Here is a 13,581-nt window from a genome sequence, read left to right on the forward strand (position 1 = left end):
AGTTCCTCAAATGAATGACAAACCTCGACCGGAAAGCGTTAGTATTTCATAGTCTCGAATGGCACTGTTTATACAATGCGATACATATTTATAGATATATATAGCTTATATGAAACTGTTTTGGTTAAGAAATGATAAAACAACCGATTAACATTGACAAACTTTCTTTTCTTGTAGGACTATAGATATATCACATATCGAGATGAAAGTTCTGCTCAAAACTCTTTGCTTAAAGGTGTGTACACATCAATTTATCCATGATGATGAATGACTAAATTTTCACTCTGTAAGTGAGCCCGATCTGCAGAATTCTCTCTAACCAGCTAATTGGCTGAGGAAATCACTCTAAAAAAGAGTGATTTACTGCAATTTTACAGGTCGATCTTTACCGATAGGTATTTATGTTGAGTGTAGACACATGAACGAATAGAACGATGTGAGGTACAGTTGTTAAAGATTTCCAATTCGGCGACCACTCTTTTATGAAAATCTTCCGGGGAAGTTTTCACCCCTGTCGGTTTTCCCGGTTTTCCCGGTCGGTTGAAAAACAGATAACCTGAATATAATCTGAAACGAAAAAAACAAAATCTTGCTTTGATTTGCGCTAAATGACTGATGATTGTGGAGATATAGCCTATAATTTCTGAAAAGTTGTGAATTGTACTTTTCAAGAAAAGTCACCTAAGATGGAAACGGTTGAAGAAATGGTTATTCAGCTCCACAGCTCTGGAACAGTCTCCCCTTACATCTGAAAACAAATCCAGCATGTGTCAACTTTCCAGAAAGAACTCAAAACGTTCTTATTCATGAATCCATTTGTTTAATAACTGTTGTGTCCATTTGGGGTACTTTGCTCCTGCAGCGCTTCTGAGCAGTTTTTTTAACTGGATAAAAGCGCTTGATAAATTCTTATATTATTATTATTACTAGTGACAGTATTTTATATGACATAACGAAGACTGACAAAAATACAGGAAAAGTGATGCACTTTGTGGTTCTTCTTTATGTAAACTAATACAACGTCCCATATGGCACTATCTCATATTATCTATCTATCTATCTATCTATCTATCTATCTATCTATCTATCTATCTATCTATCTATCTATCTATCTATCTATCTATCTATCTATCTATCTATCTATCTATCTATCTATCTATCTATCTATCTATCTATCTATCTATCTATCTATCTATCTATCTATCTATCTATCTATCTATCTATCTATCTATCTATCTATCTATCTATCTATCTATCTATCTATCTATCTATCTATCTATCTATCTATCTATCTATCTATCTATCTATCTATCTATCTATCTATCTATCTATCTATCTATCTATCTATCTATCTATCTATCTATCTATCTATCTATCTATCTATCTATCTATCTATCTATCTATCTATCTATCTATCTATCTATCTATCTATCTATCTATCTATCTATCTATCTATCTATCTATCTATCTATCTATCTATCTATCTATCTATCTATCTATCTATCTATCTATCTATCTATCTATCTATCTATCTATCTATCTATCTATCTATCTATCTATCTATCTATCTATCTATCTATCTATCTATCTATCTATCTATCTATCTATCTATCTATCTATCTATCTATCTATCTATCTATCTATCTATCTATCTATCTATCTATCTATCTATCTATCTATCTATCTATCTATCTATCTATCTATCTATCTATCTATCTATCTATCTATCTATCTATCTATCTATCTATCTATCTATCTATCTATCTATCTATCTATCTATCTATCTATCTATCTATCTATCTATCTATCTATCTATCTATCTATCTATCTATCTATCTATCTATCTATCTATCTATCTATCTATCTATCTATCTATCTATCTATCTATCTATCTATCTATCTATCTATCTATCTATCTATCTATCTATCTATCTATCTATCTATCTATCTATCTATCTATCTATCTATCTATCTATCTATCTATCTATCTATCTATCTATCTATCTATCTATCTATCTATCTATCTATCTATCTATCTATCTATCTATCTATCTATCTATCTATCTATCTATCTATCTATCTATCTATCTATCTATCTATCTATCTATCTATCTATCTATCTATCTATCTATCTATCTATCTATCTATCTATCTATCTATCTATCTATCTATCTATCTATCTATCTATCTATCTATCTATCTATCTATCTATCTATCTATCTATCTATCTATCTATCTATCTATCTATCTATCTATCTATCTATCTATCTATAGATAGCTCTGTGCTCTATGTCCAGTGGACAGAGCGGAATATATGTTGATACTAGTTGCTCCTAGTGGAACACTAGTAGTTGTAACTCGGAGTTTCACGCGTTATAGCGATCGTCAGACAACTATAGGAGGTTTGAAAGTTGAGCAGTATAACAGTAATATTATGTAACAGTAATAGCATGTTATTGTATAGTATGTTTTGTTATGTTATGTTATAGTAATAGTTAAGTATAGTAATAGTATGTTATACACTCCGAAGTATTGATACGATACTCACGAGTGCGTGTAGTATAACAGTTATAGTATGTAACAGTAACAGTATGTTATAGTTGTTATAGTATGGTATGGTATGTTTTGTTATGTTATGTTATAGTACAGTATAGTAATAGTTTAGTGTATGTATATATAGTAATAGTATGAGTAATAGTATGTTATTCACACTGAAATACTGAATACGCAATAGCTAATTGATCTCGCATGCGTGTAGTATAACTGTAATAGTATACGTTGTACACACTGAAGTAAAGAATACGCAATAGCTAATTGATCACGCATGCGCATACAACTACCGTGCTGTTGGATCTCTAAAAGATACAATAAGTTTTGCACTTGGTAGAAAGTGATGTATGAGGTCAGCTGCGACGTAAGGTGGTCCACTTTCATAATGCTGCGGATAAAAGGTTTCCCATCCTTCGTTATCCCAAAATGTTGAAGCCGATCCGTCTCCTGTGTAGAGAGTAAATTACAAACTCACATCTAAATATTCACATGTGCAGTTTTGACAACACCTAGAAGCCCTATACTTAGAAAAACACTTAGGAGAATTTGTAGATGGGAAGTTCGTTTGAAACTATAAACGGTGGAATTTATATTCATCCCCGATCTGACATTTCCGAGATATCATAGTTTAAGTTGCTTACTTTTCTACAAAACTCTTCTGTGTTTACAAACCCTACCAAAGAAATTGTTTGGTATGAGGGGAGGCCACTCCCTGCCACCCTTGCCACCATTCCCTGCCACAATCTTGGGTAAAAATGTGTACCCTCCTTAAATTGTTGATGCCCGCCCCTGTCCATGTATACTTCCTGGTGTCGAGGGTGCACACCGGTACTACTTTATTGCTTCCCATCGATCCCTGTTCACAATCTCGGAAACCTGCACACATTTCTTAAGATTCCTGTCAGTAGATTTTATCTTGAGTTCAGGTCCCTTGCTGACTCTAGAAATCTTTCACCAAAATCTTTAAAACCATCGATATTCCAGATGATTGAAAACTACCCTGGAATTATAGTTGTAAGTCTTGATAATGGTAGAATTGGAAGAGGAAGTGAGCGTTGATCCTGAATGAGGTCAGTGGGGGGGGGGGGGGGTGCAGTACTAAAATGTGACCCACTTTTTGTAAGCTATAGGTTGATTTGAGTACATACATAGAATGGAGGCAGGTAAGACAATAGTAAAAGTGCATTGATTGTGCTTTTGCAGTTAGGACGTATTTACCAACAATAGCTGTCTCGGCTGACCCTGTAGCGGATCTTCGAGCTGCGATAATCCCTTTCAAAATAAACTTGGACGAGTAGATCTGTAAATCTTGCATACCTGTGTAGAGAGGCAAACAAGAATCAGACAGACCAAGAGCCTACTAATAGCAACTTTAATCACATTATATCTTTGAACAACCATTTAGCGGTTCGTATATATTTAGCGAGTTACAACCCGAATACAGAAACCTATTTTGTCCCACACATTTATATCATTTAATGACTCATACTATTTTATAAGCAGAACCTGTGAGGGCTGTGTTGAATTTCATTATTCCGAGGTGAGATGTTGGTAGCTGACATATTTGAATAGTCAAGTACGATGGTTCCACCAGATTGTGACGGGCAGATGCAGCACCAAAACAAAGGAAGCTGTGAAGCACTCAAGGTTTACCTTACGTCCTATTATAATAACCCTTAAAGTTTAAGGGCTGAATGAGCCTTATACGTCTTGGTATCTTTACCACAGACACACTTTAGCAGTCAATTTTCCTTTTGGACTCTGGAGGGATGGTAAGGAAGAGAGAGTGAGTGCGATGGAGAGAGAGGGCAGTGGCGGAGCGTCCATACAGTCAGGGGGCGGATGCCCCCCTGACGCCCTTTTCAGCTTTTTACCACTTTTTACTTATTCGCGATTATGGACTTTTTTATTGCGCTCTCATCTACCTATTGACATTTATCACATTATATGCAAATTAGCAGGTCCCGAAAAGGGTCATTTCCGGCGATCTAGTGAGTATCTTTACTCAAAAAATGTCTGTACGCTCCGCGCCAACTTGTGGTGGCGCTCCGCTTAGATAGTGTCGAAAGCGCCCCTACAGACCATTCACGCCCCCTGACCAATGCCCCTTGCTCCGCCACTGAGAGAGGGTGGGGTGGAGGGGGGGGGGCGATGTCTGGAATGTTGAAGCGTCAAATGAGAAAAACGTAAAAGCTTATTGTCCGAAAATTCTAATTTGGGTGAACTAACATCAGGTAGGCCTATTTAATACTGTTTTGTGGAGATGGATTTGAAATCCGTTCTGTATGTTGTCACTTTTCTATATATACTAAGATAATCACCGGGCTGCGTTTTGTTTACTAAAGTAATATAAACATATTCCCTTCCGACAGCCCTCCTTAGTACCTTGTGACTACTATTATATCGATTATAGAAATGAAAAGCAAGAGAGAGTTGAAAAAACATGATAAATGTATTTTGTAATATTAAACATACGTGTTGATTTGCTAGTTCGAGTCCACCAATGCATTTCTTTGAATTTGCCGAAAATGTCTGGATGGCCGTTTATCCGGGCAAAAATATCGGTGGTTCCACATTTGGGATTGCCGAGTAGAAAAAAATATGGTAGACAAATCATTTTTGAATTTGTGCCTGCAGTCTGGTAACAAGGATTTTTATAATCTGGCAAGAACTCTGGGACATGTTTGAAAATCTGTGGATAGAACAACAACAAAAAAGAATATTTATTGTTGTTTTCAAATAGTTTGATAGCTGTAGACTTGACCAGATCAAGCCACCGTGAATATATATATTAATGGCTACTTGCCCAAGTCGTATTTTATACACAAAACAATGCCTACACTAGACTAATTTCCTTGTTAGATCAGGAATAGAGGCTAGACTTGAGAAAGTCCCTCCACATGCACCATACATACATGTTTCCAACTGGTATATCCTATCAACCATATGTTAGCCGATGGCTTAGACTAAAGACTATATCAGTTAATGATTGAACTTAAACCCATGCATCATGGCATGTGTGCATCATGCACAGTAAGAAGAGGAGAGATGACTCAATGCAGGGAGGAGAGATGACTCGATGCAGGGAGGAGAGATGACTCGATGCAGGGAGGAGAGATGACTCGATGCAGGGAGGAGAGATGACTTGATGCAGGGAGGCGTGAGATGACTCGATGCAGGGAGGAGAGATGACTTGATGCAGGGAGACGTGAGATGACTCGATGCAGGATGGAGAGATGACGCGATGCAGGGAAGCGTGAGATAACTCGTTGTAGGTAGGAGAAATGACTCGATGCAGGGAGGAGAGATGACTCGATGCAGGGAGGCGTGAGATGACTCGATGTAGGTAGGAGTGATGAAACTCGATGCAGGGAGGAGAGATGACACGATGCAGGGAAGAGAGATGACACGGTGCAGATAGGAGAGATGACTCGATGCAGTGAGGAGAGATGACTCGATGCAGGGAGCAGAGACAGATTACTTAGGCCCGTTTATCATACAAAGTGCCAACCAAGCCGAACACAGCTATAAAACGACCGAAGCAAACATTATTCTTACAATTAATGTGTCAGCAATAGAAACGTTAATTATCATCTATTTTTACTTACCAATGGACGGAGCTTTTTCAGACCGTGAGGTATCGGACGAGATGAGGATTTTTTCTTGATATCTGCAGGGTTTCTGTAGTAACCTAGTGACAGTTGACGTAATGCAGATGATATCGTAGAATTAAGCTGCCAACCGCTTCTATTTAAAAGATTTTGGATAGATGTTGGCTGCTTTGTATTCAAATGCGATTCGTGTACTACAGTTATAGTGTCTGTAGTGTAATTTGAACTTCTAATTTGATCTGTCACTTTGATCGGTAAGTATTTGATTGTTTGCACGGGTGTCCCGAATTGATCATACCTCACAGAGAGAATTGATATTCCAAAGCAACACAGTAGCAATGCTATCATCTGTGCAAACAAAATAAACAATAAGAAAAAATATAGATAATTCATTTATAACTTGAACAAAACGAAACAAAACATACCTTCTAAGTTATAATCAATATTGTGACATCAGTTATAATTTTCGCAAAACATAAGAATATTAAAGAAGAAACTTACAAAATGGCAAGCGTTTATTTGACTATCTTCAAAGAAATTTTGGCCAATATCCCCATTCCATCCTTTGCGCACAACTTGTCCATACTGACATTTCATTTATAAGTACCTTCATTCCTGTCGTACTAAATACCACATGTTACGTGTTTAAGTAAAAAGTATTATAGTATATGTTACTCATGGTATAACTACTATATAAACTTCACGATACAGATGTGGAACCAGGGAGGGAGCCCAGGATCGGGGCACTCCCTTTAAAATGATTTTGCCCCCAAACAAATGACCTACAAAGATATCAAAACAAGGTGTAAAAACAAAGTGGCAAAAATAAACACGTTTCGCGTTTATAATTTTAACCGATGTTTTCTTATGCATCGGTATATATTTCAATTATAGTAATTTAAGACTCTACCGATATCCGTCCTACCCGGTCGCTAAATTCCCACCTCGAGAACTAAGGAGGGTAGTTTGCATAAATGTGCGTTCCTTATTTATCAGACCGCATAGCAACCTCTGCCAGTCATACCAACCGAATCTCGCCAGTATAGTAACACTAGAAATTGTGGTTACTATCCTCTAAAATCGTCTAAAAATAATCTATATAATAATAATCGTCTAAAATGGTGCTATCATTCCCATGTAGTGAAAGTGCTGCTATAGTGTATACGACTTTGTGTGTGCCATTCGGAAGAAAGTCTGAAAACTTACGGGGAAGCAGTGGCGTCGTGCCCATTGGGGCCCGGGGGGCACAGCCCCCCGCCCCCAATTTTGTCAAAGGTGTCATAAAATTTTGTCATAATTTAAAAAAAAAAGTGTTTTCGAAATCGAAAAGTAGACTTAATAGTCAATTGCTCTTTGGTGGTCGTTGCGGAATTTACACACATCTCAAAGACGACATATCCGAAGTAGTAATGCCATTGCCTTTGAATATGTTTGTCCTAAGCTCGCGTTTGTTACAGTCACAATTAACCTGGAAATTAATGACTTCGTTATCGCACGTTTTACCTTAGGTTTCGCTACTTTCGCTTTTTCTGCCCATCTTTTCCGAACGGCATAGCTTTTTCTTCACCCAGTCACCACTTCTCACGGGCATGGGCGGCGATCATGGATAAGCCAACACAAAAATGTTTCGATTTCTTAAATTTTGGGCGCTTCTGGGAGACGAGGAATTGGTAAACTGAGGAATAAATGGCGATCACTTCCTTCGAGAATATTTCCGAAAATAAAAAATTGACGAAATTTTTATCAATTTTAGGGGTGTTGCTTACTGCCATAAGGCACGGGAAGTGCCGTTTCCTGCAATCTGAGGGGTCTGCCAGACGAAACATTTTCTTGTACGCTGCGCGCCAACCTGTGGTGGAGCTCCGCTTAGATAGTCATCACCTGCTTACGCCCCCTGCAAAAATATTTTCGCAAGACGCCCCCGCGGGGAAGGTAGGGGGAGGAAACGCCAGTCCTACCCCTCATCGGCTACGGCCCTGTACATATTTCAATATTAAGCATTTACAAATACATATTATTACGCGTGGGTAGAAACATGCATTGGTATAACATATCTCCAGACTATTTAACCAAAAATGGAGTCGATATGTTTTCATTAAAGACAAAAATCAAGTTTCATATAGGACAGAAAGTACTTTGACTAGACAAGCCAATCGCTCCTGTTCAGAAAACCTCGTTCTTTGCTTAGTGTCGCAGTTGTTCAGTTGAGTCTAGTTGCAAGCTGTCCTGTATAAAATTGATAAATGAGGTGATTTCAAAAGCTACTTACCCACAAAGGTTTATACCACCTTTGTTGCAAGGATAGGTGCCCAACAAAACCGGTAGAATCCATAATTTTGGAAATATACAGTGACATTTACTGACCCGTTGTATAACAAACTATATACAGTATATACTGTTGGTTATAGCTTGCCTATCAGTGTGCAATGTCAATGTAACGTTTGGTAGCTGCAAGTGAAAAGAGTTTGGCCTGAATGGAAAGTTCATACCGAAAAAATCAATGTATCACTCCAACGGAATGTAGACACAAAAGAATGAGAAAAGGTAAGTTGGACGGACATTTCGATCCTGGCAGATCTCCAGAGGCTAAAAAGACAAAAGAACACACAACCAATCAATGGAAGCAATCACCTTACACAAGTTAACACAAGTCACAAACGATTTTAATTACAGCTGGGCATCATGACTTGAGTGACACAATTTGAAGAGATGGAGTGGCTTGGAATAATTTTCATAAACATGTTTAGGTTGGTCAGGAAATTAATAAAAGAAAATCTAGCATAACACACACACATATATATATATATATATATATATATATATATATATATATATATATATATATATATATATATATATATATATATATATATATATAAGTAAATGCCTTGGTAAGTACAGCTGTTACTCGGAGTTTCACGCCCTTAGGGTGGCGATCGTCAGACAACTGAACAAATACTCTCTGCGCGGATATATTCTATGGGGAACACGAACCCTATTTCTTACGTGCACGGTTCATTGGTTTGAGCCTATTGTGGCGACACTTGGAGATGAATTCAGATCTCTTATTGAGTAAATGCGGGTTTTTGGACAGGAGGATACAAAGCTTTTCATCAATACAGAGGTTACATTGACCGGATCTACGCATGCTGGTATTGGAATGCTTAAGTACGCTCCACTCAATAACGAAGGGGGCACCCTTACGCTTCAGGTCCCATATATGTTTGGAGAGCTCTGTTTCTTTCTCGTAACGCTCATGTCGGAAGGACTTACTGTGGTTACTGTACCTTTGCTTAAAGGGGCCACTCGATAGCCCTATGTATGATTTGGTGTCATCACCAGTAGTAACATCGGCCCTATATATTACACTGCTCACCAAGCAATTCCTGTTGAGGGGGCAATTAAGTTTTTCTCTACAATTGCATATGCGTTGAGCCAGCTGCGGTCTAAGCTCATTTTGTGATAAAAGCCGGTTATTATGGCTGTTGATGATTGATCGCATATTGCCCATACAACTGTAACTCAATTTCACGTTGTTTTTGTTGAAAATTTTGTGGAACTGGTTTCCTTTCGGTAAGTGCTTGGCGAGTAGTCTGAACCGTGCACGTAAGAAATAGGGTTCGTGTTCCCCATAGAATATATCCGCGAGTCACACAAAGTGCAAAGAAACAGCCATGTAAGGGGAATCAGAAGAAAGTCCAGTACTAGAGTTTTGTAACCTCTAGAAGAAGAAGAAAAGCAGCTCGAAGTATTCATATTTAATAGAACCATTTATACAAGGCTATCAATTTAATGGTACACAATGGCCACCGTAGCAAAAGGTAATTATGAAAATAATGCATATTAACCCATACGTAGGCCTGCACCCAAGTTGGGATTTTTTTTTATTCATTCTATTATATCCTGCACTTTCATGTAGGTTTCAACGCAATTGCACTGTGAGTATGAATATCCTATTTCTTTTAGACTAAGGTTAGTACCTGCTAATACTGTCAGTATTATTGCTTTGAAGGATGTGGCCAGTATATAGAGTGTTAACAACATTAGTAAATTGTCCCAACTGATTGATTAGGTCACCGTTTCTACAAATTAAAAGCACAGATTGGCTAGACTCATTACAAACCATATTTTCATACTTCATCTGACTAATCCCTGTTTGGATTTTAACAGTTTCCCTTACTTGGTATGTGGAATAGCAAGCAACATGGTATGAAAAGAAAAGAGTAGACATCATTTATGTATAGCCTCATCTATTTGTTGGAAGAGGTGCAATTACATCCATCATATGTGACAATCTTAAAGGTCATTAGTTTTCATTTTTCTTCTAAAGCACTTTCCTGGGAGAAACTGCCCCTCTTTGAAGTAAAATAATTTTCTGGTGGCAATAAAGTGCTTCCTGAAAGCTCAAGTGTGCAAAACTTTTTCATTATCTTGCATAATATGTAGGACCAGCATGGGCGGCGATCATGGGGTGGGGGGGGACGGGGGAAATGTCGCCCCCAATATTTTAGGTGGGGGATATAGTATCTTATACCCCCCCCCCCCAATATTTGGTAGCATAGTTTTCGTGAGATTACTTATCCAAATCATATTTGGCGGTGGCTGAAACTTCCAACATGTGCTGCATGAGGTAAATGACACTTCGCGGTCGTTTCTGTGACCTGTGACCGTTTTACAAGTTGTCATTTATGATCATTATCATAATGTCTGTACATCTCTTTTGTATGAGTGTAAGTACGTACAATCATATATATGATCCACATCGATATGGGTTCACTGGGTTTCCATTTGGCCTGTTAGCCAAGGGGGGGGGGGGCGACCGCACCCCGACGCATATTGGGTGTATGACACCAACACTATATTTTATATTCATTATAGTATAACTGAAAATATGAGTTGGTTTTAGAGAGTTTGGTTTGTATTGACTTTTTTTCAATTTTAACAAGTTTCTTTTCACATTGTTCTCAAATTTTACTCTTGGTCAAGATGATATTGAAAAAATAGGTTTTTCAAAGAGGAAACGGTAACAAATAAACAAGCCATGAACAACAACGGTAACAAATAAAGGTAACAAATAAAGGAGTATAAATCCTTTAACTATTTTCTAAACAACAACAACATTATCACCCTAAACATAATTCAGATATGTCGTATGAATTTAACTCAATGATAATATTGATTTACTAAAACCACAACTCACTTAATTAGACTATAAACCCCATTAATTAACATTTAACCCTCCAAAATTACAAATAAGCCCAATAGAGTACATACATATTCATGACATGGCTGGCTTTGTAGCTATGTGCACATCTTACTTCGGAGGAGTATAAAGACCATTCACGATACAATATGTTTATCAATGTTATCATTAGTTGGAAGGATACAGACGATTTGTTCATACCCAATTCAGTTCGTCATTAAAAGCGACCGTCCAAGACGTCGTCGTATGAAAAGCTGCCACCGTTGAAACGAAACAATTGTTTTCGTTGACATCATCATCGTAAGTTATTCCACCATCAACGCAAGTGTTCACATGGTCATCGTATAATATATACGTAATCATCATCTGAAGTTTTTACACCCCTTTTAAATCATCAGACGACTCTACATCATCATCATCGTATGTTGTTACATCATCATCGTACAATAATACATTATCGTCGTATAATAATACATCATCATCGTATATTTTTACATCGTCATTGTATAATAATACATTATCATCGTATAATAATACATCATCATCGTATATTTTTACATCGTCATTTTATAATAATACATTATCATTGTAAAATGATACATTATCATCGTATAATAATACATCAGCATCGTATATTTTTACATCGTCATTGTATAATAATACATTATCATCGTATAATAATACATCATCATCGTATATTTTTACATCGTCATTTTATAATAATACATTATCATTGTAAAATGATACATTATCATCGTATAATAATACATCATCATCGTATATTTTTACATCGTCATTGTATAATAATACATTATCATCGTATAATAATACATCATCATCGTATATTTTTACATCGTCATTTTATAATAATACATTATCATTGTAAAATGATACATTATCATCGTATAATAATACATCAGCATCGTATATTTTTGCATAATCATCGTACAATAATACATCATCGTCGTACAATAATACATTATCATCGTATATTTCACATCATCATTGTATAATGTTGACGTTGATAAGTTACCCAAAAAACAGACTGTCCTACCTCCTCCTTCCTCCATCGGTCCTCTCCCTTTGAGTTTCGCCTCCCTTCTTTCCCCTATAATTATAACCACCTCCCACCCTGACCATTCTTCATTTCCATTCGCCTTTGGTGGAAATCGCCTTTGGAATCGATATCATTTCCGGGACACTTCCAGAACATTAGCCACATTTTCACCAAATCATGATATACAGTTTTGCTTAGTGCTGATTCCTTTAGATTTGATCACGTGACTTACATATTCATTGATTTTTTTCCTCATAATGTCACATTAAATTGATCTTTTTATACAACAACCCACTCCCACCCCACCCCCACACAAAAAATGGTACCTGAACTTTTTTTCCATATAGTTTTCCTCCGTCAGGTTTCTCCGTGTCTGCCAAACAAATAAGTTACGGTTTAGACTGCACCTATATTCCTACATATATGATGGAGGTCAACTTTAGGATTCTAAATAATCCCATAGAAATCGCGTATCATTCAATACGGATGCTAGCTCGAGAACGTATGGTCGATAGAAATTTCGTAAAATCTCTCGAGTTGAGTTCAACATTGGTCCAGAGTTCGTTTTCTGTTGGTATTCATTCTTGATTTCTTGGCTGCATATTTCGTCAATTTTATTCACCGATAGCTTTCCTTTAAGATATTGACCCAAAAAAAGAAGGTAAAACAATAACAACTATAGCGTTTAAAATAATAAAAGCGTATCGATTATTTACAACGTCAATGTATAATGAGTTGGAATATAGGTCAAATTTAACAATATGGAGCTCATACTTACTTATTTCTAGAAAATGATAAACTTCTGCTAAAATTCGATTACACTGCTGGTGCCATTCTTCCAGTTTAATAATATAGAGCTGTTCTCTAGGGTAGACTCTCAACCAGTCAAGTAGAGGTACAATATACAGGCTGACACGCACCCTCTGTTTAAAGAAAGGCACGAGGCCACAAATAAAGAAAATCAAACAATTATCGTATTTTTTTTAAATCAAATATCGTTTGCATTGCATATATCAGTTTCTAACAATGTATGCTTTTACAACGTTCCCAGCCGATCTCTTTGCGTTTTGTATATATATATATATATATATATATATATATATATACATATATATATATTATATATATACATATATATTATTATATATTTCTGGTGTGTT

General features: G+C 36.6%; 1 protein-coding gene across 3 annotated transcripts in view; it reads right to left on the reverse strand.

Annotated features, from left to right (window-relative positions):
* The window catches only part of LOC139966366 (carbohydrate sulfotransferase 15-like), a 28,248-nt gene that overhangs the window by 5,439 nt on the left and 9,228 nt on the right, over positions 1 to 13,581 (reverse strand). The window contains exons 1-7 of one of the 3 annotated variants that reach the window (XM_071969291.1): positions 9,049 to 9,676; positions 8,431 to 8,747; positions 6,159 to 6,509; positions 5,026 to 5,242; positions 3,769 to 3,867; positions 2,841 to 2,997; positions 390 to 567 (exon numbers count right to left, since the gene is read on the reverse strand). In XM_071969291.1, the coding sequence (XP_071825392.1) occupies positions 390 to 567; positions 2,841 to 2,997; positions 3,769 to 3,867; positions 5,026 to 5,242; positions 6,159 to 6,509; positions 8,431 to 8,517 (1,089 nt within the window). In that variant the 5' untranslated portion in view covers positions 8,518 to 8,747; positions 9,049 to 9,676. Of the gene's footprint in view, positions 1 to 389; positions 568 to 2,840; positions 2,998 to 3,768; positions 3,868 to 5,025; positions 5,243 to 6,158; positions 6,510 to 8,430; positions 8,748 to 9,048; positions 9,677 to 12,776; positions 13,055 to 13,199; positions 13,345 to 13,581 lie in introns of those variants that run through there. The other 2 variants (XM_071969292.1, XR_011792558.1) reach the window with 2 other exon arrangements.

Source organism: Apostichopus japonicus, chromosome 4 (assembly GCF_037975245.1).
Source record: "Apostichopus japonicus isolate 1M-3 chromosome 4, ASM3797524v1, whole genome shotgun sequence".
In the NCBI taxonomy this organism is placed as follows: Eukaryota; Metazoa; Echinodermata; class Holothuroidea; order Aspidochirotida; family Stichopodidae; genus Apostichopus; species Apostichopus japonicus.